Source organism: Piliocolobus tephrosceles, chromosome 11, assembly GCF_002776525.5.
Source record: "Piliocolobus tephrosceles isolate RC106 chromosome 11, ASM277652v3, whole genome shotgun sequence".
Lineage (NCBI taxonomy): Eukaryota > Metazoa > Chordata > Mammalia > Primates > Cercopithecidae > Piliocolobus > Piliocolobus tephrosceles.
In genome coordinates this window covers 89561175-89588436 of record NC_045444.1, presented here as the reverse complement: position 1 = coordinate 89588436, position 27262 = coordinate 89561175, and the positions used below count along the sequence as shown (strand labels likewise).

Genomic DNA, 27262 nt, shown 5'->3' with positions numbered 1-27262 from the left:
TCACATCTCTCTCTCTCTCTTTTTTTTTTTTGCTTTGTCAATCTTGCTAGAAGTTTATCAGTGTTAATGATATTTTGAAGAACCGGACCTTGGTTTCATTGATTTTCTCTATTATTTTTCTGATTTCAATTTCATTTACTTCTGTTCTTTATTCATTCCTTGATTTTGCTTATAAGGATTTGGATTAATTTTGCTTCTCTGGTTTCTTTTCTTTTTTTTTCTTTTTGAGGCGGAGTCTCACTCCGTTGCCTAGGCTGGAGTGCAGTGGCACAGTCTCCACACACTGTAACCTTTGCCTCCCAGGTTCAAGTGATCCTCCTGCCTCAGCCCACCTAGTAGCTGGGATTACAGGCATGCGCCACCATGCCCACCTAATTTTTGTATTTTTAGTAGAGATGGGGTTTCGCCATGTTGGCCAGGCTGGTCTCGAACTCCTGATCTCAGGTGATTCACCCGCCTTGGCCTCCCAAAAGTGCTAGGATTACAGGTGTGAGCCACCACGCCCAGCCATTTCTCTAGTTTCTTAAGGTAGAAACTTAAAATTTGATGCCTTTCTTCTTTTCTAATATAAACATTATATCCTGCAAATTTCCCTCTAAGTGACGGTATGTATCCAGCCTCCTTAGAGGGATCTATTAACGTACTATCAGCTTAACAAACTTTTTACATAATCACTATATATAGAACATTTTCCTATTAATTGATCTTGTTACTGATTAGCTGTTTTTCTTCTAATCCTAAGATAATTTTTACACAAATAATAGAAACACTGCTTATTTTAAAATTTGGGCCCTGTATCACTCTTATTCAATATTAAATGCCTAAAATCATCATGAAGAGCCAGATATTAAAACATGTACTTTTTACCTGAAATTTGAGCTTGCTTTCCCCTCCTTCCCGGTCTCGTTTATGCATATTTACCATTAAAGCTTCATAACAATCCTTCCAATAAAGTGCCATGTTCTCATGACCATCGTAAAATGTATGAGTTTCATACTGCTTCATATAAGGTACAATCTTACCAAAAAAAGGATACATAAATTTAATATATGACTTCACCTCTATAAAAATGGTAAATTAGCAGAAAAATCTTGATCAAAAAAGATAAAACTTACATATTTTTCAATGTAAACTTGCCATTCATTTGAATTACAATATTCTTGAAAATCTTCAAAAAATGAGGAGCTACCATTGGTAAAAGGTAAAGAAGGGAGGTGCAAGTTCATGAAGAGAAGCTCATAAATTTTGGAAACCAGGGTACGAACAAGGGGAATCAGAAACGAGTAGATTTCAGTCTGTTCCTTGATTGATTGACTTAGAACATGTTCCAGCTTCCCTAAAATGTAACACGCTTCATCCTGATTTTCAATCACTTTGGTCTGAAGAAGGGTATTTAGCTTAGCTGATGCCATTGCACAAACCTGGAGGAAAATAGTTGAGATGAGAAAGAGCAGACTAAAGCAAACATTTAGTGATAGCACAAGTTCTGCCTGGCTCTGTGGATTCAGAATTTTTATATAGTAACTGTCAAGAACTGTGAAAGGTCTCAGATGTTACTTTGCCTCCAAGCTAAAGAGTTAGCTGCTATAGTTTCACAGGTGTTGGCAGAAGACACAAGACTCCTAAGTCAGAGACAAAGATCTACAGCAATAGCAGTAGCCAGAGTATCAGCATTTGCATTGTTCTCCCAAAGTGCAACTCCCACAGTGAGAGATGAAGAGGCCTAGATGATGCCTGCACATGTAGACATATTTTAGGAGAAACCACCAGTATAAGGGAACCCAAATCTTTTTTTTTTTTTTTTTTGAGACGGAGTCTTGCACTGTGGCCTGGGCTGAAGTGCAATGGTGCAATCATGGCTCACAGCAATCTCCGCCTCCTGGGTTCAAGCGATTCTCCTGCCTCAGCCTCCCGAGTAGCTGGAATTATGGGCGCCCACTACCACGCCTGGCTAATTTTTTTGTATTTTTAGTACAGACAGGGTTTCACTATGTTGGCCAGGGTTTCACTATGTTGGCCAAGATATGTTTCATTAAGTTGAACTCTTGACCTCGTGATCCACCAGCCTTGGCCTCCCAAAGTGCTGGGATTATAGGTATGAGCCACTATGCCCAGCCTCATAAGCCAATACTTAATTCTACTCTTGTAGAATTTTGACAGAGTTTTGCTCTTGTTGCCCAGGCTGGATTGCAATGGCGTGATCTCAGCTCACCACAACCTCTGCCTCCCAGGTTCAAGCAATTCTCCTGCCTCAGTATCCCGAATAGCTGGAATTATAGGCATGCGCCACCACACCCGGCTAACTTTTTTGTATTTTTAGTAGAGACAGGGGTTTCTCCATGTTGGTCAGGCTGGTCTCAAACTTCCAACCTCAGGTGATCCGCCCGCCTCGGTCTCCCAAAGTACTGGGATTACAGGCATAAGCCACCGCGCCCAGCCGCTTTTGCATATTTTCTACAATGAGTATGTGTTACCTTTACAATGAAAAATAAATAAAATAAATATAAAAAAATAAAATATCTATTAAAAAATAGAATTACTTCTCTGCAGCATTCACAATAATATAAATAAATAAAAATAAAAAATAGAATCATCAGACTATACTCTTAAAAATAGAATGACTGGGGGCAGTGGCTCACACCTGTAATCCCAGCACTTTGGGAGGCCAAGGTGGACAGATCACATGAGGTCAGGAGTTTGAGACCAGCATGTTAAACATGGTGAAACTCCGTCTCTACTAAAAACACACAAAAATTTTCCAGGCATGGTGGCAGGCGCCTGTAGTCCCAGCTACTTTGGAGGCTGAGGCACAACGATCGCTTGAACCTGGGAGGTGGAGGTTACAGTGAGCAGAGAGCCACTGCACTCCAGCCTGGGAGACACAGAGAGACTCTGTCTCAAAAAAAAAAAAAAAAAAAAAAAAGTGGGCGGGGGGGCAACCTGTTTTCAGAATTTTAACCTCTCCATGTTCTTATTAATATTGTATCTAGTTTATGTAAATCAGAAGCCAGCCCCATCCCAACCTCCCTGCACCAAATACAAAAATGGAAACATCAAAATAAAATAAAAAGGGCCAGGTAAATAGCTGTGAAATTCTTAACATGACTAATCTAACCCAGGTTCTCACAAGTACCCCATGTAAGTAGAAAACTGACAGACTAAAATTCACATCAAACTTTTTCAGCCTTTTCCATTTTAAATTTAAAATAGAAATAATAAATATTCCTTGTGACCAATATTTATCTTTATTTCTAAAACCTAGCACAATGCTTAGTTCTTTGTAGATATTTAGTGTGTGATAAATAAAAAAAAATATGAGATAGAATGTAAAATTGTAAATTAGTAAAACAGCAGAAAAAATTTGAAAGGAATAACTTAAAAAATAATTTTTCTAAAAAATTCAAGCCCTAAACCGCACATACATAAACAGTCTATACAGGCTACCTAGCACCTGAGTAGTTACATTGAATACAGATGATACGAACAATGTTTCTAATATTAGCTATGTATAAATCCTGTAAAAGGAAGCCTTAAAATTATATAAAGGTATTAATATCAGAAAGAAATAACAAATTAGCTGCCTCTCAAGCTCCTCAAAACTCCTAATGAAATCATGGATACTTTTAGAACTAATGAAAAACTTAAAATACCAAAAAGACATTTTAATTTGCTTGTTACATAAATAATAGCTATGCTGCATGCAAGCACAGAAAATGATATAAAAGAATGGACAAACCTGCAAATTACCCCTTCCTATGAATCCTAGAAGCAACTGGATCTGAATTTGAGAGAGTTTTACCCATACTGGACTTTCAGAATAGCAGACTGACAGACAGTCAAAGAGCAGCATCATATCCTCTAAAAGCTATCGCAAAGGAAAAAAATTGAGAAATAAAAACATTCAGTTTTTCAATTTACTGATGATCAATTTTCCCCAACATTAATACAAACCACAAATATTTCAAAAACTAGTCCAATGTTCAGCTGACAAAAGCCAAAAGAATCATCCTAGGAATAGCTAACAAAATCTGTGACTATTCATCACATCTTACCCTTATTTATTGAATCTGATTAAGCGTTAATGCTCTAAAAAGGGGGGGGGGGGTGCAAAATTTTTCTTTGAATAAAGTTCTTAACTACCCAAACTATAATTTTAAAGAGATATTACTGTACCTTCTCAGTCCACATGTTTGAATTAACTAGTCCCTCTGACTGAAGAAAGTCCTGTATGATCAGCATTAGTCGGAAGGCATTTTCAGCAGTTACTGGATTAGTTTTTGCTTCTCTGTTTTCTGAGACTGCCCATTCTAACATCTTTTGGAGCAAACTAAACGGAAAACAAAGTCCTCTTAAAACCATTGTGAGCTTAGAAAAATAGTAGGACATTAAAAACAAAACAAAACAGCTTGAGAGGCAGCATTGTATCTCTAAAGATATACTATCTCTAGCAGGTATCTCTAAGACATTGTAAACAGAAATTTTTTTTTTTTTGAGACGGAGTTTTGCCCTTGTTGCCCAGGCCAGAGTGCAATGGCATGATCTTGGCTCACTGCAACCTCTGCCTCCTGGGTTCAGGTGATTCTCCTGCCTCAGCCTCCCAAGAAGCTGGGATTACAGGCATGTGCCACCATGCCTGACTAATTTTTGTATTTTTAGTAGAGACGGGGTTTTGCCATGTTGGACAGGCTGGTCTTGAACTCCTGACCTCAGGTGATCCACCTGCCTCAGCCTCCCAAAGTGCTGGGATTACAGGCATGAGCCACCATGCCAGGTCTGTAAATGGAATTTAACAATAATGGAGAAACGTTGAAATGTTTGGAGTATTTATCTTTAATAAACATAGTATTAAAAGTCAAACGTTTCCTGTTTTACTTGACTATAAAAAAAGCTTTGACAATAATTCACATTCCATCCTTCATAAGATACTTAAATTGTTTCTTTAAAGCTGGAAATTGGCAAGGTTAGGGAAGAAAGCCTTATTATGCCTTACAGAGGGTTTTGCCCTGTGGGAAAAAGATGCAATACTTTCCTGGTGTGCTACCACTACAGAGTCCTATTATCTACAGCAGGGATGTCCAATCTTTTGTCTTCCCTGAGCCACACTGGAAGAAGGATTGTCTTGGGCCACACATAAAATACACCAATAATATTTTAACGATATGTTTTAACAATAGCTGATGAGCTTAAAAAAAAAATCACACAAAAAATTCATAATGTTTTAAGAAAGTTTATGAATTTGTGTTGGGCCACATTCAAAGCCATCCTGGGCTGCATATGGCCTGCAACCTGTGGGTTGGACAAACTTGATCTACAAGGAACCCTAAATCCTTCAGAGAACTAATTATCATGAAAACCCAACTCCCTTCTCTTAGCACGGAAACACTCAAATTTGGACAAGCCTGTAGAAAACAATGTATCAAGTCCTCAAATACTGCAAGAAAACAGTTTAAACAAAAAATCTGTAATCACTTACAATCCAAATTTACTTAAGACTTAAACCGCCTCATATTGGAATGAGTTTGGGATTCCTCTTTAGATCCTACCAGTATGGCAAAAGACAGGAAAAGGAACTGAGCACAAAGTTTCTCTTTTTCTCCCTTGCTATATCCACGGAATACTGAATAAATGTTCAATAACTAACATTATTTTAGACTCCTGCTATCACCAAAAGGAGGATGGAAAATCACTAACTAAATGCTTACGTTAGTTTTATTTCATCTGATGGTCGAAGTAGTTCACTGGATATTCCTGGTTTACTCAGTGCTGAAAACACTTGTCCTCGTTCAATCCACGTATCATCATCAGACTTCTCTAGTCCCTTATACATTATGTAATTCAAAATATGTGTCAGTAATTGAAGAAGCTCCTCCTCACATCTCTATGGAAAATATAAAGCAATTTTAAATAACTAGAGGGTATAGTTGTTCAAAGCACATCATAAGAACCATTACATATACTAATTGTAATAATTTAACGTATTTTTTAAGTGCCTTAATGAACCTGGAACTTTACTAGGCCCCAGAGATACAAGATGAGTAAGACACTAGCTTTGCTCTCAAAAAACTCACAATCTAGTGACTTCTAGGTTTCTAAACCTTAGATCATGAAACTTAGAACATGAATATAATATGAAATTGTTAACAACTGCTCACATATTTCTAAGGATTAGAAGTATATATCAGACATGAAAATAAAAACAACATTTGGAAAAATAAGCAATTTTACCTCTTGGCTTTCAAGTAAAGAGAAGTCATCACTAAAGCCCATATCATTTGTGATGCTGCTTTCTTTGTCAGAGTGCACAGAAAACGATTTAGTAGACTCCACTGGGGATGGTGTGCTAGGCAGACTGTCTGGCACTTGACTTCCACTATCACTCATTTCACATGAGTCAATTCCACTGAGGTCTAAACTCAAATGTGAAGGGTTCCTATGCCAGAATTCTTCTTGATTCTCTGATTTGAAAGACAATTCTCCCACAGAGCTATCTTCTGGAAATAACGGTATGTTTGAGTCTAAAGAGTGTCTATCCTCCAAACTCCACTGATCTGAAGACACATCAACTGAGGCAAAAGAGGTGATTTTTTCCTCATCTGTTTTTTCATCAAAGTTCTTCTTAGTATCTTCAGCTGACATATTTTTATCATTGTCTTTCATTAAAATAGTCCTACTGTGCTTATGAAGAGTATTTCCGTTTTCAAATTTTGCTTTTAAAAGAAGCCTAACTAAGGTGTCTTGCCAACCAACTTGTTGTGATATTTGATGTGCTGCATCTGGCTGGGACTGCAAAATGTGTAAAACCTGTAAAAAGATTAAGAATACAAAATTCTTCAAAAAGTACATAGCACTTTTTATCAAAAATAGTCTCTTTTCAGTTATTTAATGATAAAATAATTTAATGAGAAACTATAGAAGAATATACTTTCAAAAGATTATATTCTTAGATTATAAACTATTTGGAAGACTGGCATTGTGTTTCCAACTAATCTCCATATTACTCATTGTACAGAGTAAGAGTGCACTAAAATATTTGCTGAAAGATAAAAAAGGAATATTAAAATGAATAGGATGATGGTATATATTAAATAATAGAGTAATATCCTCTCAACTACTTTCCATGAGCCCCTTACATTTGTTCAGGAAATATTATTGCACACCTACTATAGGCACAGTTTTAGGCACTGGCATTAGGGGAGTGAATAGGACACATAAGACATTTTGATAGAACCTGAGTATACCAGGGATGTTTTTCTGTCTCGTTTTTTTCAGGGAAAGTTACTTTTTTTTTTTTTTTTTCTGAGACAAGGTCTTGCTCTGTCACCCAGGCTAGAGTGCAGTGGTACAATCTTGGCTCACTGCAACCTCCGCCTCCTAGGTTCATGCAACTCTCCTACCTCAGCCTCCCAAGTAGCTGGGACTATAGGCACATACCACCACGCCTGGCTAATTTTTGTATTTTTAGTAGAGACGGGGTTTCACCATGTTGGCCAGGCTGGTCTCGAACTCCTGACCTCCCGTGATCCGCCTGCCTTGGCCTCCCAAAGTGCTGGGATTACAGGAATGAGCCATGGTTGCTTTTGCAAAAAGGTTTTTGTTTGGTATGTCTACACTAAAGTCTACATTGTTCAGTAAGTCTATATTATACAAACAGAACAAAAACTAAACTTTAATTCCAGAAAATGAACTTCAGCAAGATGGATGCCACTGCTTAGCCAGAATAGTAAACAGTGACATGGGAATACGTATGATCTCTACTATCCAATTGATTTCAATTTTTAGATAAAAACAAGTGCTTAAAAAGCTTTAGACATTCAGTTAAGATCTTTTAAGACAATTTTATCACAAAGCCAATAAACTTCTACGTATGTGAAAAGAACTCTAGCTTCCAGGGTTTTGAGTATCTTTCTTAACAAAAGTTTTAGCTCTGACAAATTTCAGAGCAAGAGATGAACAATGTTGGTAAGGACTTCAATATTACTAGTATTAATATATGTTAATACAGAAGGCAAGGAGTCACAATGATGTGAAGATTCTTTATTAATGCAATATCAATCAGTGAGCAACTGTTACTTTACAGGTGCAGAATATCAATTTTTTTCCTTCAAGATTAAGCTTTACTTGGCAAAGAAACTTTTCATGCTGACTTTAAAGTTTCCATAAAATATTACTTATTTTATATCTATTTTATACATAAATAATAGATAAAACCAAGCTGAACTGAGAGCTGTTTCTAATTATACGTGAAAAGGAAAGGATCAATTTATATGACCTGCTCCAAATACTCAGAGCTGAGTGTATGGGGAAATAATCGCTGTCACACACACTGTATAAATGTAAACTGGTACAGCTATTTCGAAGGACAATGTGGAAAAATCCATCAAAATGTAAAACATTAATACCCTTTGAAACAGCAAGTCTATTTCATGGAGTATGTCCTATAGATGTATTACCACAAATTGGAAAACATAAAAAGACATTCATAATAGCAGTTTATAACATGGAAAAGCAGGAAACAACCTAAATGTCTATCAATAAGGAACCAGATAATACCTTATGAAACAGCCATACAATGAAACACTACGCAGACATTAAAGAGAAAAGGAAATTATACATATATATATATAAAACAAATATATATTTTTTTCTTTTCTGTTAGTTAAACAAACTATATATGTGTGTGTATATATGTGTGTGTATATATAAACTATATAGAGAGAGATCTCTTATTCTCACATATATATATATATCTCATAAGTATGTGACAAAATCAGGACGTAAAATTTAAAAAAAAAAGCAAGGAAGCAAATTAAATAGACAGGTCAATGGTTACTAGTGGAGGACAGAGAAAGTTATGATCTGAAAGGGGAAGACAGGATAACTATCTCCTGACTTAGTTAAAGGTTAACTGTGTACTGAAGACAAATCATTGTTGGAATACTCATACACAAATTATAGAAAATTATTTCCAGAAAGTTCAAAAGATTCAGAAACTCTAAAATACGGTATATGAATTAGAAATGGTCACAATCATTGAAGGTTCTTAATTAAAAAATTATTCTCTGCTAATAAATTTTTGACTCTGGAAAGAACATATTTGCAGGAGACCATGAAGAGCTAAGATAACATTCGCATGCCAATTTCTTATGATTACATGGAGTTAACTTACTTCAAAAAGAAAATTATTTACTTATAAAATTATGTCATTTATAAAATAAATGAAAACTTGTATCTGCTGCAAAATACTCGATGCAAAGTTATTTATAGCATGATCACGATGCTGCTCTCGTTAAAATATATCTTGAGTTTACTGACCTTTCTGCAGATGGCCACTCTAACATTTATATGTGCTTTGTGAGATATATATACCACAGATAGTAGATCTTTAAAATTAATAACAGGATCTATGGTAGGAAAAACAAAAAATTAAAATTAAATACGAGAGATAACCAAAGAAAGAACTGTAGATAATACTTGTATAAAATGCTGAAATAATTAATTCATTTGAAAATATGAATTATAGGTATGTTCAAATTTTAAAGAAAAAATAGGTTTAGAATGTTTGACATCCTCCTGAGTCAACCCTAAATAATTGTTTCTTTTTTTTTGATTGCTTGAACATACGGTCCATACTGCATGGCTCTTTTATTATTATTTATCTTTTTATATACATGTCTTATCAACAAGATTGCAAACGAATCAAGACAAAGAACCTCATACCCCCAAATTCCCAGCATCTGACATAAATTCTACTGTCTGTCATCAAGTACTGAAAAAAATTATTTAAAAAAATTAGCCGGGCGCGGTGGCTCAAGCCTATAATCCCAGCACTTTGGGAGGCTGAGACGGGCGGATCACGAGGTCAGGAGATCGAGACCATCCTGGCTAACACGGTGAAACCCCGTCTCTACTAAAAAATACAAAAATCTAGCCAGGCGAGGTGGCGGGCGCCTGCAGTCCCATAGTCCCAGCTACTCCGGAGGCTGAGGCAGGAGAATGGCATAAACCCGGGAGGCGGAGCTTGCAGTGAGCTGAGATCCGGCCACTGCACTCCAGCCTGGGTGACAGAGCGAGACTCCGTCTCAAAAAAAAAAAAAAAAAAATTAGAAGCAGGGCATGGTGGCACGTGCCTGTAGTCCCAGCTACTTGGAAGGCTGAGGTGGGAGGATCACTTGCATCCAGTATGAGGCTACAGTGAGCTATGATCACACCTGTGACTAGCCACTGCACATCAACCTGGTCAATACAGCAAGACTCTGTTTCTAAAAAGAAAAATCAAAAAACCAAAACAGAGCAAACAAAAGAAACAACAAAGCTCCTTAAAGAAAAAACAATCATTTGTACTTATTTTCTGTACTGTCCTTTTCTTGTTCTGTGGACTCACTTATTAACTTAATCACTCAGTCAATAAACATTTACTGGGTAAGGAACTGTACTATGCCCTAGGAAGACAAAAACAATAACACTACATAAGACATGGTATCCAAGGAAGGCCCTGCTGAATCAAATAACAGATAATTTTAAAAGTAGTCTGAGAAAGGTATGAAAAAAACTTACAGGAAAAAACATTTCTTAAATATGTTAGCTTTATCAGCCTTATTCATACCTGTATTTATGATTTGATGGGTGAGGTTTTTAATAAGAGAAGTATTAATAAGTGCTTCATTAAGAAGGAGTCCCAGTCCTGAGTAGCCAACTTCTCTGAGTCGAATATGTTGTTTACTACGCTCATAAACATTCGTGCATTTCAACATTTGTTCCATAATCTGGTCACAACAAGTAATATATTCTCAATATAGAAAACTAAGAATAATTTGTCATTTAAGTTAATATTAACAATGTTAACTTATTAAATATTAATGTTAGTATTTATTAGCATTAATATTTAATGTTAATAAGTATTGCTATTAACGTATAGCAATATTAACTTAGAGAATAAAATAATGCTATTAACTTACTGAATAAAATATTGCTATACTTTGTTTTTGGAGCATCATTTTATTCCTTAATTATAAAAATCCCAGCACTAACCCATTTATGCCGGAGGGTGCAATTTTTTGAATTGCAGACGTGTGAAAAACCAGACCTTGGTGATGACCTTGAGAAGTGGGATATAAATAACTCCCATATACTTAGTGTTCCAATAATGGAACACTAGGCATAAATGAATTTAATAGGGAGGAGCACTCTGTATTACACCATAATGTAAAAATGGATTTAAGAATGAACTGGGCCAGGTACAGTGGCTCATGCCTATAATCCCAGCACTTTGGGAGACCGAGGCAGGTGGATTACCTGAGGTCAGGAGTTCGAGACCAGCCTGGCCAACATAGTGAAACCCCATCTCTACTAAAAATACAAAAATTAGCCAGGTGTGGTGATGCGTGCCTATAATCCCAGCTACTTGGGAGACTGAGGCAGGAGAATTGCTTGTACCTGGAAGCTGGAGGTTGCAGTGAGCCAAGATTATACCACTGCACTCCAGCCTAGGTGACACAGCGAGACTCCATCTCAAAAAAATAAGCAAATTTAAAAAAATAAACTGGACTGAAATGCATCTGTATTTGAATAATCGGTATGCTTAAGACTCTAGTTTAATTACATGGCAAATTAAAGAGAAATCATTTAAAATTTTGTTTCTTAATGAGAAAGGCTTAGATGGAAACAAACCATGTAGTTTGCAAGAATAAATGTGTGTCAATACACCTCTGGATCAATCTAATAATCCACTTAAGTAACAGTTATTAAAATTAAAATAATTTTCAAGGATAAGTAAACATTTGTGAAGCAACTCATCTATATATTTTATAAGTTACTGATCTCTCTGGACTTAGTTTCTTCATCTGTAAAATGATAATAGTAATAATACCCACTTCATAAAGTTATTGCAAGATTAAGTAAGCCAGTATATGAAAAGTACTTAGTGCCTGACATACAGTGGTTGCTACATAAAGTTCGCTATTATTATTAGCTGTTGAAATGTTCTGAATTGCCACATAGACCCACCAAGTCAAGAAGATGAGAGGTTTTATATTGAGGATGGTATGACAAAGTGAATATTCCACTGAGATGATTTTCAGATTATAATACAATTAGTTTTCTAACATGCAAACTACTGAAACATGAAAACTATATATAAAAATAAGTTGAATATCTTAGAGAAATAGATATAAAAATAATTTATAGTCACAGAATGGATATATTGTAAGAAAATTCATATACCCACAAATGCCCCAAAATACAAAGATGTTTAAGAAATGTTTGTACCTTAAAAATGATTTCTCTTAGTCTGTCAGAGTACTTCTGATTTAAGAGCAATGCATACAGTATGTCAGCATTTCCTGGTTCAAAAAGCAGTAAGAAAAGCTGACCTCTAGTTGGGCTGGTACGTAGGAGACTGAAGAGCACATCCAAAATTCCAAAGAGCTTTTAAAATTAAACAACACAAAACAAACCACCGTATTCATATATACAAGCACAAATAAGGTCATAAGCCACAAAATAGTTATTTAATTAAATCCTATATACTTTAATGTTTTATCTTAACTTCACCATATCTGATAACGATGTCTTTTTTTTTTTTTTAATTCTTTTGAGACAGAATCTCCCTCTGTCGTCCAGGCTGGAGTGCAGTGGCGTGATCACAGCTTGCTGCAGCCTCGACTTCCCAGGCTTGTGATTCTCCCACCTCAGCCTCCCAGGTAGCTGGTACTACAGGTGTGCACCACCATGTCTAGCGGATTTTCTGTATTTTTGGTAGAAATGGGGTTTTGTCATGTTGCTCAGGCTAGTCTCAAACTCCTGGGCTCAAGCGATCCACCCAGCTCACTGCACCTGGCCTCTGATATCTTTTGAACAAGACATATCTTTGCCTTATTCAATTTCCTTTAGTATATCCTTTCACTATTCAAATTTACCTGTTGGAACCATATCTCTCCTGCTTTATCCATATGAAAAGACATCTCCTCCATAAAGTCTTTCCTGGTCTTTGCAACATATAACACCCTCTTAGGAAAACCTCATAGAACTTTGTATCTCTCTTATCGATATTATCATACTCTTCTTTGTTTATAGTTATTTGTAAACTACTCTTATTGACCCCTGCCCCTATTAGCTTAAAAGAATAATAATTCATCATTATATTACCTGTAATGTCTAATATTATTGTGTGTAAACAGTAAGTCCTCAACAAATAACTCTTTAACTGAAATAACCAAAAAAAATTGTTGGCAATGAATCATAGATATAGCTATCATGAAATAAGATGGGAATAATGGGAAGCTTTTGAAGTGGTCCAACCTTACAGGAAAATAGCCTGCATTAACTCATCTAATGCCGATAATGAAGTCATGTAACCACTGAGTACACAATAAATATTACATATACAGGACAAAATAGCCTAGTCAACATAAATCTACTTAAATTTGTGGTATTGAGGAGGTTATACCAGAAGAGCACAAAAATGGCACTAAAATGTTTTTTACCATTTAGGTTCCAGTTTCAGGTTTATCAGTTGTGTGATTTTTTAAGTCACATAATCTCCCTGAATATAAATTTCCAAAAGCATACATGCAAAGAGTAATTCCTGGTCTGTATTATGTCATAGCAGTGGTTCTCAAATTTTACCATGTGCACGAGAATAATCTGGAGGGCTTGGTTCAGCAGCTGAATCAGCAGTATATCTGCATTTCTAACAAGTTCTCAGGTAAAGTTGGTTAGGGGCCAAACAATGAGAACCACTGACTTAAAGGGTAGTTCTGAGGATTAAATGGGATAATGTACGTAAAACCAAACACATATTTATAATTTACTCTTTACATAACATTTTATGAACCTAGGTTATGTTAGAAGTCTACCCACTAATGGCTGGGCACGGTGGCTCATGCCTGTAATCCCACCATGTTGGGAGGCCGAGGAGGGCAGATCACGAGGTCAAGAGATCGAAACCATCCTGGCTAACATGGTGAAACCCTGTCTCTAGTAAAAATACAAAAATTAGCTGGATGTGGTGGTGCATGCCTGCAGTCCCAGCTACTTGGGAGGCTGACGCAGGAGAATTGCTTGAACCCAGGAGGCGGAGGTTGCAGTGAGCCAAGATCGTGTCACTGCACTCTAGGCTGGTGACAGAGCAAGATTGTCTCAAAACAAAAACAAAAATGAAAACAAAAACAAAAAAAGAAATAAATCTACCCAGTAACTTTGATGATAACTTTGATGACAGGTAAACATACATCATGTGGACTATGAAAACAGGCTTCAGAATTGCCAAAGCAACCATTTCCATATTTTAAATTTTCTAGCTAACTAGAATATTAAATTACACTGTCATCTATTTTATGAAAAATTCAGTTAGTAGATAAAATTTACTTCTGGCCTGGCGTGGTGGCTCATGCCTGTAATCCCAGCACTTTGGGAGGCCTAGGTGGGTGGACCATTTCAGGTCAGGAGTTCAAGATCAGCCCGACCAATATGGTGAAACCCCGTCTCTACTGAAAAAAAAAAAGCAAAAAATTAGCTCAGTGTGGTGGTGCACACCTGTAATGTCAGCTACTCAGGGGGCTGACACGGGAGAATCACTTCTCCTTCTGGGAGATGGAGGTTGCAGTGAGTTGAGATCGTGCCACTGCACTCCAGCCTGGCTGACAGAGCGAGACTCCATCTTAAAAAAAAAAAAAAAAAAAAAGATAAAATGTACTTAAGTGCATAATATTGCACGTGACACTACACATATTTTACCCACAAAATATTTAACTAGACACATACATACGTTCAGAAAATGATGTAGCAACTCAAATGTTTAAGGAAAAGTAGATTTATCTTAGGCATAATACCTGTTCTTCTTCATTAGTAGCAGCTATGTACCCCATAATACTTTGTATCTCTTCATGAGATCCACCTTTGCACAGAAAATATTTAATTAGTCCATACAAAGAAGTCCTTATTGTTCGAATATCATCTAGAGATAGTTCATTATATTTACAACCATTCCTGAAAGAGAAAACAAGGTATAAAAATTGAAATTTTAATTTTTACATTTCCTTCTTTTTGAGATGGAGTCTCACTCTGTTGCCCCAGACTGGAGTGCAGTGGCGTGATCTTGGCTCACTGTAACCTCCACCTTCTGGGTTCAAGCAATTCTCCTGCCTCAGCCTCCTAAGTAGCTGGCATTACAGGCACATGCCACCACACCTGGCTAATTTTTGTATTTTTAGTAGAGACAGGGTTGCACCACGTTGGCGAGGCTGGTCTCAAACTCTTGACCTTACGATCTGCCCGCCTCGGCCTCCCAAAGTGCTGGGATTACAGGTGTGAGCCACCGTGCCCAGCCTAATTTTTACATTTCTATATTTTCTATATAAAAGAATTCATAGTGTTAAAAAAATATTTCCATGTAGTTCTGAGATTCATGGTAACTCTGGCTTGCTTTTCTTTTTAAGGAAAATCTTCTGAGTTAAGAGTTTCAATGAATAAAATAGCTTATGTGAATACAACACCCACTGCATAGCAGACATAGTTTAAGTGCTTTACATTATTAACTAATTAATTTAATCCTTAAAACAACCAAAGGCAGTAACAGTTTTCTTACCTCCTATCAAAAATGAAGAAACTCAAGCACAGAGAAGTTGAGTAATTTGCCTACAGTTGCACAATTAATGAAAGCCAGATTCAAATCCTGTGTAGCGATCCACTGTTCATTTTAACCTCCACTCTATCCTACCTCTCTCCAGTTAAAACATACTAGAATCGCTGGTAAAGAGAAAGTCTAACGTCTACACATTCCATCAAGTAGCAGACAGAAAACAATATATCAAAGTGAGAAGGAACAAGGGCATCATACCCATAATAAATCCTAAGTGTATCTAGGAGAAACTGCACACCATACTTCTTTCGGAAAACTCTTCTGCTGTCTTTAATGATGGTTGAAAGATACTGTATGTGACCTAAAACAGAAAGTTCAATGGTAAGTAATTCAGCTAAAACAAAGTCAATAGGTAGTTATAAATTTCTAAAATAACTATAAAGTTTTTATTTGAAAGCCTGCTCTCACCAATTCGAAAGGGAAAATCTCCACGGTTCCAAATACGAAAGTCAAAGAGTAAATACTGATACATTTGTTGCAGGAGCTGCATATTTTTTTCTAATGATACTTGTTCAATTAGTAACTGAACTGCCATCAATACATTAACATCCATCAAGGTGCTTGGCACCTGAAATCAAACAGAAGAGGGTTTCATATAGTTCAGTTTAAATAACTGTCATTAAGCTATAATTTTAAATTATTAATTCAGAACATCTACTAAGCATACAAATAGAAAAACTCACATTAGAAAAACAAAAACTTAAGTATTGGTTTTTCTGCTATTACACCACAGTATATCCTCCTACTGTCATATTCCTAAAATAGTCTTATATTTCTCAATATCCCAAATACCAAAGCTATCAAACAAGGTTGTATACATCAAAGATCATACACTATTACATAAAATAAGCATTTCTTATATAAGATGATTCCATACAAGTTTTTAAAAGTTGCCTGTGAAACAAATTAGATCCATTAATAAAACTCAGGTTGTAATAATCTTTAAAAATATATTGATTAGGAAGAAAAAAATCCCAATATCAACTGCAAATCACAATCATTAGCTACATCAACACAATGTTAGACTGGCTCACCTTCTGAAGTAAAGCACCAAGAGTTGCAACTCCATGGGAGTGAATAAGATTGTCCTGATTGATAGGATGTCTCTGAATAAAATGTTTCACAATCAAGATAAATGTTGCAACTAGGTTTCTCTCTAGTCTTGACTCTGTGGAATCAGGAATATATTAATTATCATAATTACTCTAATCATTTTTATATCACATTTTCTATATCTTAATGCACACTGTTATACAAAGTAGAAATCTGGTTCAGCAGTCAGCTTCCAACGCTCTATTGTACAATAGTATCAGAAAAAGCAGCAACTGCAATATTGTATATTTATGTGCACATATTTTCTCTACCACAAATTTAACAATGTGGTCATATTTCCACTAAGAGTATAAACTAAGGATACTGGAGATTAATCTGCAGTTTTCTGATGAAAATATTATAAACTTTCTGAATGATATTAGTAAAAGTAGAAACAGCTGCTACAGCTACAAATGGTTAAGTTTCTTCCGAATGACAGTAAAACATTTTCATCTATTTCTCAATTAATTTTCAAATTTCTTAATGACTATTTTGTGTTAATTTCATCCTAATACCTGAGGCCTTTGTGGAAGTCAATACGAGCCAATCTCCTTCAACAGGTGTTACTGATTCAGGAACGGTGCTTTCATTCTTTTCTTCAGGAATCTGTACTTCACTAAAGTGGCTGATTTGTTCCAACAAAGGAAAGAGTACATTTAACCCGCCTATGCAGTTTATGATATCCTAAAGGGAAAATTATAATGTTTAAATCTTATAAAACAAGGACAATTTTGTCATTTAATATCTTCACATGTATGAAGTTATAATTTGCTAGATAAACCTTTAAGCAATGTGTAGGATAACATAAGCTGAAGAAAGTTCTGGGTAGGAAGATGCTTTACAGGGCATCTTCAAGGGTCACCATAATCAATACTCAAGAGAAATCAGGCCAGACCATTTTTACTCCATCTTTGTTTTCCAAAGTTTAGGGATTTTGAACATAGGCAAATAAAACAGCCCCATAAGTGGACTTTATAATGTAACTCCAACAATGGAAAAACAACTGTCACTAGGCAAATAGGCATAATAAACAAGAGAAAAAATAATGAAAAAAAAAATGCACCTGGTGGTAGGAATATGACTGACTCCTCAACTTTTAGTTTACAAAAAGGTAGAGAGGGTATTTCAGCCGAAGTTCAAAGTTTGGATATTTTGGGTTAATAAAATATTTTCTATATCTTTTGATAAGTTGCTAATATCACTGGCCTCAGTTTCTTCATCTGTAAAATGGGGATAATAATAACACCTACTTCATAAAGTACTGCAAGGATTAAGTAAGCTAACATACAAAAGGTGCAGTGTCTGACATACAGTCGATACCATACAAGGTTTGCTCTTATTATTAATTATTAAAGTGTTCTGAATTGCCATTTGGATATAACTTAAGTCTTCAAACAACCTTTTCATATTCTTTGTTTTCTTAGAAATAAATTTTATTGTGTATATTTGAGTTTACAACATAATGTTGTAGGATACACATAGATAATAAAATGGTTACTATACTGAAGCAGATTAACACTTCTATCATCTCACATAGTTACTTTGTGACAAGAGCAGCTAAAATCTACTTATTTAACAAAACTCCCTAAAAAAATGTAATTTTATTAACTATAGTCCTCTATGTAACTACAGGTTTTACATTAGATCTCTGGACTTATTCATCCTACATATCTGCTACTTTGTTGAGTTTTTCTTGTTTGTTTTTGAGACAGGGTTTCGTTCTGTCACTCAGCTGGAATGCACTGGACTGATCACAGTTCACTGCACTCTCCACTTCCCAGGCTCAAGTGCTCCTCTCACCTCAGCCTTCCAAGTAGCTGAGATTACAGGCATGTACCACCACACCCAGCTAAGGTATGTATTTTTTGTACAAAGTTTTACCATGTTGCCCAGGCTGGTCTCAAACTTTTGGGCTCAAGCAGTTTGCCCGCCATGGCCTCCCAAAGTACTGGGATTACAGGTGTGAGCCACTGTGGCTCACACATATCTTCTACTTTGTTTTGACCGTTTGTCATATCAATTTTAAAGAGCTTTTTTTATAAGTAAGTAAATGAACTTTTTGGAAGGCAAACATTATTTTACTAGTTGTCATTTCATTTAACATTTTTGATCTTTCATTTGGCTACAGTATAAAAATACATCTTTCTCTTTGAAATTCTGTTGCTTTTTGATTTCCACGTCAACCAAAAGTCTAACTAGTTAATAATACACATAGCCGTAACTCAGGCCACAAAAAAACTGCTTTGATTTTTAGGTACATATGGCACATATAAACAGATTTCTATATATAAAATACCACATGGAATCAGCTTTGTAAAATCAGTCTTACAAGTGAAGCAAAAGTTAACTTATGAATTGTCAATCACGTCATAAATCTTACCATGGTAACAGATTTAAAAAAAGTGCTCTGGCTGGGCATGGTGGCTTACGCCTGTAATCCCAGCACTTTGAGAGGCTAAGGTGGGCGGATCAACTGAGGTCAGGAGTCCAAGACTAGCCTGGCCAACTGATGAGACCCTGTCTCTACTAAAAAACATAAAAATTAGCTGGGCGTGGTGGCAGGTGCCTGTAATTCCAGCTACTTGGGAGGCTGAGGCAGGAGAATCGCTTGAACCTGGAAGGCAGAGGTAGCAGTGAGCCGAGATCGCACCACTGCACTCTACCCTGGGTGACAGAGCAAAACTCTGCCTCAAAAAAAAAAAAGAACAACAAGTGTTCTTATACCAAAACTAAGGAGAAAAATGCTTTATATACCATGAATAACATGAAATTAACACTAATTGACAGATTCATTTCTACACAGGCAAAATTATCTTAATGATTTCTGTTTCACTGAAAATAATAAATGTATTTGGTTGGTGTTAACTGATTAGAAAAGTTTTTTTTTTCCTGATTTACCAGCAAGTCCTCTTATAATTATCTTTTATTTCCCTGATTTACCAGCAAGTCTTCTTATAATTATCTTTTATATTTCTTTTATTTCACTTAGGTTATAACTTCTATTTAAAATATCATTTAAGGAAACACTATATTTAAGAATTAAGCCTCTCTCACCGTAAACAACCTTTACTAATTTAATCACTCAGTCAACACTTACTTGTTGCATAACCCTGTACCAGGAACTGGTTAAAAAAAAAAAAAGAAAAAAGCAGTGACCCTTCCTTTAAAGTTCTTATGGACTACTAGAGCATTAACCAAGCAGTTACTATTTGCCATGGTAAGTGAAATAATAAAGTGCTAGGGATACCCGTAGGAGCAGTTTGGTCTTGGAAACTAAGTAGAGGCCGCTAGATGGAAGGAAAGTTCCAGCTGTGACATAAATATGAGGTCAATGAAAAAGGAAAATAAGATTTGAGAACTCATACAGACATGGCAAAAACATGCAAACTCCACACAGACAGTTGCCCCTGCCAGGAATTGATTTTTTTCTCACTGACTTTATAATGAACGACATTATTCAAAGACCTGCTGTAGCTTACAAAGGTAATTACATTTCAAACCAAGTCATTCAACTATATTAGTCATTTAACTTTGCATTTGTTTGTCCTTCAAATTGTATGTTTGCATAACATTTTAACTGACATCTATTATTCAGATCAATCTGGGGGTGCTTTAAAAACAAAATCTTTAATAAGAGTATCAGTAAACTCATATAATGTGTTGCCCAACATTTACTATTAATTTACCTTAATGTCCCAATTCACTACTTTGTTTCCTGTTAATCTTCCATGTAAACAATTAGTAGATAAATCAAGACAAATTGAATTTTTGCAGGCCTAAGAATAAAAGAAAAATATGGCAAACAACCAATTAGAACAAAACATAAATTTAACCACATATAGAACATTTCACCATAATATAAAAAGGAATATAGGATAGTTAAAGATAAGATGTCCATCATATGAATTTTAGTATTGCTGTTCTCTCTTAAAAGAAAGAATCAGGGCCGGGCATGGTGGCTCATGCCTGTAATCCCAGCACTTTGGGAGGCCGAAGCGGGGGGATCACCTGAGGTCAGGAGTTCGAGACCAGCCTGGCTAACATGGTAAAACCCCGTCTCAACTAAAAATACAAAAACTAGCCGGGTGTGGTGGTGGGCCCCTGTAATCCCAGCGACTTGGGAGGCTGAGGCAGGAGAACTGCTTTAACCCAGGAGACAGAGGTTGCAGTTAGCTGACACGGTGCCACTGCACTCCAGCCCCAGTGACAGAGTGAGACTCCGTCTAAAAAAAAAAAAAAAAGACTCAGGAATTAGATTCTAAAGCACCCACTTAAGAAAAGTAGGTCACTGCTGCTTGTCATCTGACAGATGAGCTATAACAAGAACTTTTTCGCCAGTCATGGTTCTTTTTTTTGGAGAGTCTCGTTCTTGTCGCCCAGGCTGGAGTACAGGGGTGTGATCTTGGCTCAATGCAACCTCTGCCTCCCAGATTCAAGCAATTCTCCTGCCTCAGCCTCCCGAGCAGCTGAGATTACAGGGGTATGCCACCATACCCGGCTTATTTTGTATTTTTAGTAGAGATGGGGTTTCACCATGTTGGCCAGGCTGGTCTTGAACTCCTGACCTCAGGTGATCCGCCACCTCAGCCTCACAAAGTGCTGGGATTACAGGCATGAGCCACTGCGCCCGGCCTCGCCAGTCATATTTTTAAATTTTCATCTTTTAAACAAACACATGAAAACAGATTTTTGGCTTTTAAAAAATTCAATGTTTTATTTCCATTAGCACTTCCCTAGGCACAATTTCAAGATACACATAAAATGTGTGATTAAAATGAGAGATAAATCACAGAACAAAAAAAAAATCATGATATAAAAATACAATTACAGGAATAATATACTATTTTCCCTCATGTTGCTACCAGACAATTCTGGCTGTATTCAGAGTAAGAGCTTAGTCTGCAACTTTAGAAACAAAGTTATTTGTTAACCTCCATTTGTAAAGGCATGTTAACTTTATATTCAATCCAAATTTTCAGGTAATAAAGCATCCTTGAATCTAATCTAATCCCTATTCCAAAAGAAAGTAAACCTACAAATTTTAGCGCACATGATGTAGCTACTGCTTTCCTCTTTAAACAAATGAGAAAAATTGCTTTAATAAACCAAATACTTAACGTAAACGTTATCTGTCTCAGAGACACACGTCTTTCTCCAGTTACTACTGTAGTCTGTAACTAAAAACTGTGTATCTATGACCTGTTTTAACACAATAATCTCCTAACGGTATGACTGCCTCTAGAATCCTACCCCTCCAATCCAACTGTCACGCTGCAGCTTAAGACCATTTCTAAAACGTGGACCTGATAATATTACTCTTCTGCTTAAAATTCTATCCATTGCCAATTATTTACTCTGACATAGGAGGTTTGCTATAATGTGACCTTGCTCTCTAGTCTCATCTCCTCTTGCTCAGTGCCCTATACCCAAATACATGTAGAACCCAGTTTTACAGTTTATGCCTTTTTAAGTGGTATTTACCATGCATCCCTCCTCAACCTTGTCTTCTAAAACACAAATGAAACCATCTTCTTTATGATTTTCTAGCTTCCTGGAAAAACAAACCACTCCTCATTTGCACCCTCACTATTATTTTGTACATTATTCCAACAAAGAAATATTGCTTATTAGTTAAGGATATAAATTAAACAGGCTGGGTTCTAACTCCAGGATTCACTAGAATTATGAGTCTAAGCAAGTTACTTACTGTGCTTCAGAAAACTAAAGCTTAGAAAAGATAACAGATAATACCATATACCTCTCAGGGCTTTTGTGAAGATTAAGTGAAACAATACACATGAAGCACTTAGCATAGTGCTTAACATATTGTTAACACCCCATAAATGGTAGCTAAAAAGAAAAACAAATGCTCATAAAGTTATGTTGAACTTATTTTTAAAAAATATTTATTTTACTTTAGATTGTAAACTTCTTACAGACACTTTATTTATCTTTGTATCCTAAGGGTATAGCATAATTCTTGACACTAAGAAGACACTCAATAAGTTTTAAGCAAATGGGTGACTAAACACCTCCGATAAATGAGTACAAAAAATAAAAAACTGTTGACTATTTTTAAAATCCTCTGGAGCAGCTTTTCCCAAACTAGCATTTGTTAATAACTAAGTTAAAATAACAAAACATGCTCTATGCTCAAATAGCTGGTGAAACAGTAGGACAAAACAAAAGTAAACTGGTTTCTTTATAGCAGAATTTTAAAAATGTATCATTAACCTCCAAGATGGATATAAAGAATGCAACAGGGCCGGGTGCGGTGGCTCACACCTGTAATCCTAGCACTTTGGGAGTCCAAGGCAGGCGGATCACCTGAGGTCAGGAGTTCGAGACTAGCCTGGCCAACATGGTGAAACCTCGTCTCTACTAAAAACACAAAAAATTAGCCAGGTGTGGTGGTGCGTGCCTATAATCCCAGCTACTTGGGAGGCTGAGGCAGGAGAATCGCTTGAACCCAGGAAGCGGAGGTTGCAGTGAGCCGAGCCGGGACTCTAGCCTGGCAACAGAGCGAGACGCGGTCAAAAAAAAAAAAAAAAAAAAAAAGCAACAGGCCATGTGCGGTGGCTCACATCTGTAATCCTACCACTTTGCAAGGTCTAGGTGGCTGGATCACTTGAGCTCAGGAGTTCAACACCAGCCTAGGCAACATAGTAAGACCTTGTCCTAGAAAAAAATCAAAAAATGGGGTGGAAGTATTACTTGAGCCCAGGAGGATGGAGGATGAGGCTGCAACGAGTCATGATTGTGCCACTGCACTCCTGCCTAGGTAATGGGAGTAAGACCCTGTCTTAAAAAAAAATAGAATCCAAGAGTCCCCTAAATTTATTTAACTATAGAGTCCCTGTCTCATGACATAGCACTGTTTTGGGGAAACATTCCTCCAGTAATCTTATTGTATTTATCAATAGTCATATTAAGTTTCTTGGGGAAAAACAAGACAATAGCTGTTTTCTGGGTAGTATAGAATTTTTTACTTTCAATGGTAAAAAAAAAAAAAAAATCCAACTTTAATCTTTAATGCTAACAAATTCAAAGTTACTTTTTAAAAAGAATATGATGACCATAATGTCAAAAAGACCAGTCAGGCCGGGTGCGGTGGCTCACACCTATAATCCCAGCACTTTGGGAGGCCAAGGCAGGTGAATCACTTCAGGTGAAGAGTTTAAGATCAGCCTGGCCAACATGGTGAAACCCCATCTACCAAAAATACAAAAATTAGCCAGGTGTGGTGGCACGTGCCTGTAATCCCAGCTACTCGGGAGGCTGAGGCCGGTGAATTGCTTAAACCTGGGAGGCAGAGGCTGCAGTGAGCCAAGATTGCGCCACTGCACTCTAGCCTGGGTGAGAGAGCAAGACTCCATCTTAAAAAAAAAAAAAAAAAAAGTTGGCCGTCACACATCCAGAACTTGCCACTAAATATATTGTTTGGATTATATGCAATTATTTCTTAGCTATCTATGCTATATAGAGAGAATGAAAATAGGTGTAAGATACAATTCTTGCCAAGAAATAACATAAGATATAGTAAACAAACATGTATCTTCGGGAAAAGAAGTTATACAAAGCAAATAAAAATATAAGACTCAAGAGATATTATAACCAATGCGATGCATAAACTTTGACTGGATCCAGGATTCATTTCTAAAAGGCTATAAAAATATTTTTGGAAAAATTTGAATACAGAGTATATATTAGATGAATTATGGGCCATTTTCTTAGGTAGATAGATGATTATGTAGAAATATACAGGGATGAAATGTCTTGATAGCTATGTCAATTTGTTTTCACAAATGATTTGAGACAAAGTCAGCAAGTACAGTAAAACATTAGTAATTGGTTAATTTAGGTGAAGAGTATATAGGATATCACTTTACCATTCTTTTGACTCCTCTCTAGGTTTGAAATGTATCACAGCAAAAAGAAAGGAGAAAATAAAACTAATAAGCAAATTTTATTAGGTCAGATACAAAAAATAAATATTTAAAAGTATGGCCAGACATGGTGGCTCATTCCTGTAATCCCAACACTTTGGGAGGCTGGGGTGGAAGAACTGCTTGAGCCCACGAGTTCAAGACTAGCCTGGGCAACAGAGTAACACCCTGTCTCTATAAAAAATACAAAAAAAAAACAAGGCTCAGCATGGTGGCACATGCCTGTAGTCCTAGCTACTCAGGAGGCTGAGGGTGCGAGGACTGCTTAAGCTCAGGAGTTCAAGACCACAGTGAGCCATGATCCCACCACTTTTTTGGAGAACCTGTCTCCAAAAAAACGATGTCAGGTGGTGGGGTAGAAAAAAGTCCTTTTCCCTTTTACTTATCTAATAAAAGCAGCTGAGGTCAGCAAGGACTGAGGGAAAAAAGACAAAAGAACTGTGAGAGATAAAAGAATCAGGAGGAAGAAAAGAAGTAGTAAAAACATTGTTTCCATTATGCTAAATGTTACATGGACTCAGAAAATGTTTTGGTTTTGTGAGATTATACATTTTTGTGTATTTTTTTCTAGTTTAGCCAGCTGGTGCATGATAATAATTTATTACTTTCTTTTTCTTTTTCTTTTTTTTTTGAGATAGAGTCTCAGTCTGTCACCCAGGCTGGAGAGTAGTGGCGCGATCTCAGCTGACTGCAATTTCCGACTCCCGGGTTCGATCAATTCTCAGACCTCACCCTCCCAAGTAGCTGGGACTATAGGCGCCTGCCACCACACCTGGCTAATTTTTTGTATTTTTAGTAGAGACAGGGTTTCACTATGTTGGCCAGGTTGGTCTTGAACTCCTGACCTCAGGTGATCCACCCACCTCAGCCTCCTAAAGTGCCAGGATTACAGGCATGAGCCACTGTGCTGGGCCCTTTTTTTTTTTTTTTTTTTTGAGACAGGGTCTTGCTCTGTTGCCTAGGCTGGAGTGTAATGGTGCAATCACAGGTCACTGCAGCCTTGGATTCCTGGGCTCAAGGGATCTTCCCACCTTTGCCTCCCAAGTAGCTAGGACTATAGGCGCATGCCACTAAGCCTGGCTATTTTTTTTTGCATTTTTCATACATTTTGTAGAGACGGGGCTCTCGCTATGTTGCTCAGACTTGTCTGGAACTCCTGGCCTCAAACGATCCACCTGGGCATCCCAAAGCGCTGCGATTACAAGTGTGAGCCACTGTGCCTTCTGGCCTTTTTCTCCTTTCGAAGTGAACATTTTTCTTCTTCTCTCTCTTTTTTTTTAATTTTTGGCTATATCACATTTACAAAACTGAGCACAATTCTGTTTCATCGCTCCTTCTAGTAAACTATGAGAATACAAATACAAACAATTTCACTTACTAAAGTCAATTCATCGGTACAAATTCCAACTATAACTATTGCCATTAGTACCACAGGGATGACATAATGATAATATTTGGACCCTCGTGGAGGAGATATACCTTATTTTTTACTGCTTCTCACCTTCCTTTGAAAATTCATGATTATTTTGATGGCAATTCAGACTCCTCCTTTTAATTATCCAATGAAATGACAAAAGGAATAGAAAAGGAATTGCAGTTCACAACATAGTTATAACTAAATGGACAGTTCACAAATTTACTCTGACCTTTGCTGTGTAGTAAAGAAGGATGTTACCAGGCAGGTCGGCCATGTCAGACTCTTGACACTTCCAAGGGCTTAAACAATTTGGACCTGAAAATTATTTACACACATATACACACCATTGAATATATATGGTCTCCTTGGTTCTGTTATCAGAATAAAATTTAAAATTAAGCTGCTTCGAGCTAGTCAAACAATACAGCTGAAACCCATTAAGCTAAAATTTACTTTGTTTTTATATTCCAGTTTATCCAAAATCTATAAAAATTGGGGAATAAATCAATCTCCATTACAGAAAAATTGTTTTATATAGTATTAAAAAACTATTATCAGCCAGGTACAGTGGCTTATGCCTGTAATCCCAGCACTTTGGGAGGCTGAGACAGGTCGATCACTTGAGCTCAGGAGTTTGAGACCAGCCTGGGCAACATGGCGAGACAACATCTCTACAAAAAAATATAAAAAATGAGCCAGAGGTGGTGGCATGTGCCTGTAGTCTCAGCTACTCAGGAGGTGAGAGTATCACTCAAGCCTGGGAGTCAGAGGTTGCAGTGATCTGAGATTGTGCCACTGCACTCTGGCCTCAGCAACAGAGTGAGATATTGTCTCGGAAACAAAAACAAACAAAAATTATTATCTGGCCACACATGATGGCACACGCCTGTAATTCCAGCACTTTGGGAGGCTGAGGCAGGTGGATCACCTGAGGTCAGGAGTTTGAGATCAGCCTGGCCAACATGGTAAAACCCTACATCTACTAAAAATACTAAAAAATTAGCTGGGCATGGTGGCAGGCGCCTGTAATCCCAGCCACTCAGGAGGCTGAGGTGGAGAATCGCCTGAACCCAGAAGGCTGAGGCTGCAGTGAGCCGAGGTCGTGCCACTGCACTCCAGCCTGGGCAACAAGAGAAAAACTCTGTCTCAAAAAAAAAAAAAAAAAAAAAA

The 27262-nt window shown here is 36.8% G+C and overlaps 1 protein-coding gene across 2 annotated transcripts in view; it reads right to left on the bottom strand.

Moving 5' to 3' along the window:
• The window catches only part of NBEAL1 (neurobeachin like 1), a 220591-nt gene that overhangs the window by 78710 nt on the left and 114619 nt on the right, over window positions 1–27262 (bottom strand). For both annotated transcript variants that reach the window (XM_026454600.1, XM_026454601.1), the window contains 16 exons: window positions 26322–26407; window positions 20416–20505; window positions 17245–17413; window positions 16672–16805; window positions 16046–16205; window positions 15836–15938; window positions 14829–14985; window positions 12265–12423; window positions 10604–10763; window positions 9313–9401; window positions 6226–6801; window positions 5703–5878; window positions 4174–4327; window positions 3737–3865; window positions 1116–1421; window positions 868–1017 (listed from right to left, as the gene is read on the bottom strand). In XM_026454600.1, the coding sequence (XP_026310385.1) occupies window positions 868–1017; window positions 1116–1421; window positions 3737–3865; window positions 4174–4327; window positions 5703–5878; window positions 6226–6801; window positions 9313–9401; window positions 10604–10763; window positions 12265–12423; window positions 14829–14985; window positions 15836–15938; window positions 16046–16205; window positions 16672–16805; window positions 17245–17413; window positions 20416–20505; window positions 26322–26407 (2798 nt within the window). The remainder of the gene's footprint in view (window positions 1–867; window positions 1018–1115; window positions 1422–3736; window positions 3866–4173; window positions 4328–5702; window positions 5879–6225; window positions 6802–9312; window positions 9402–10603; window positions 10764–12264; window positions 12424–14828; window positions 14986–15835; window positions 15939–16045; window positions 16206–16671; window positions 16806–17244; window positions 17414–20415; window positions 20506–26321; window positions 26408–27262) is intronic.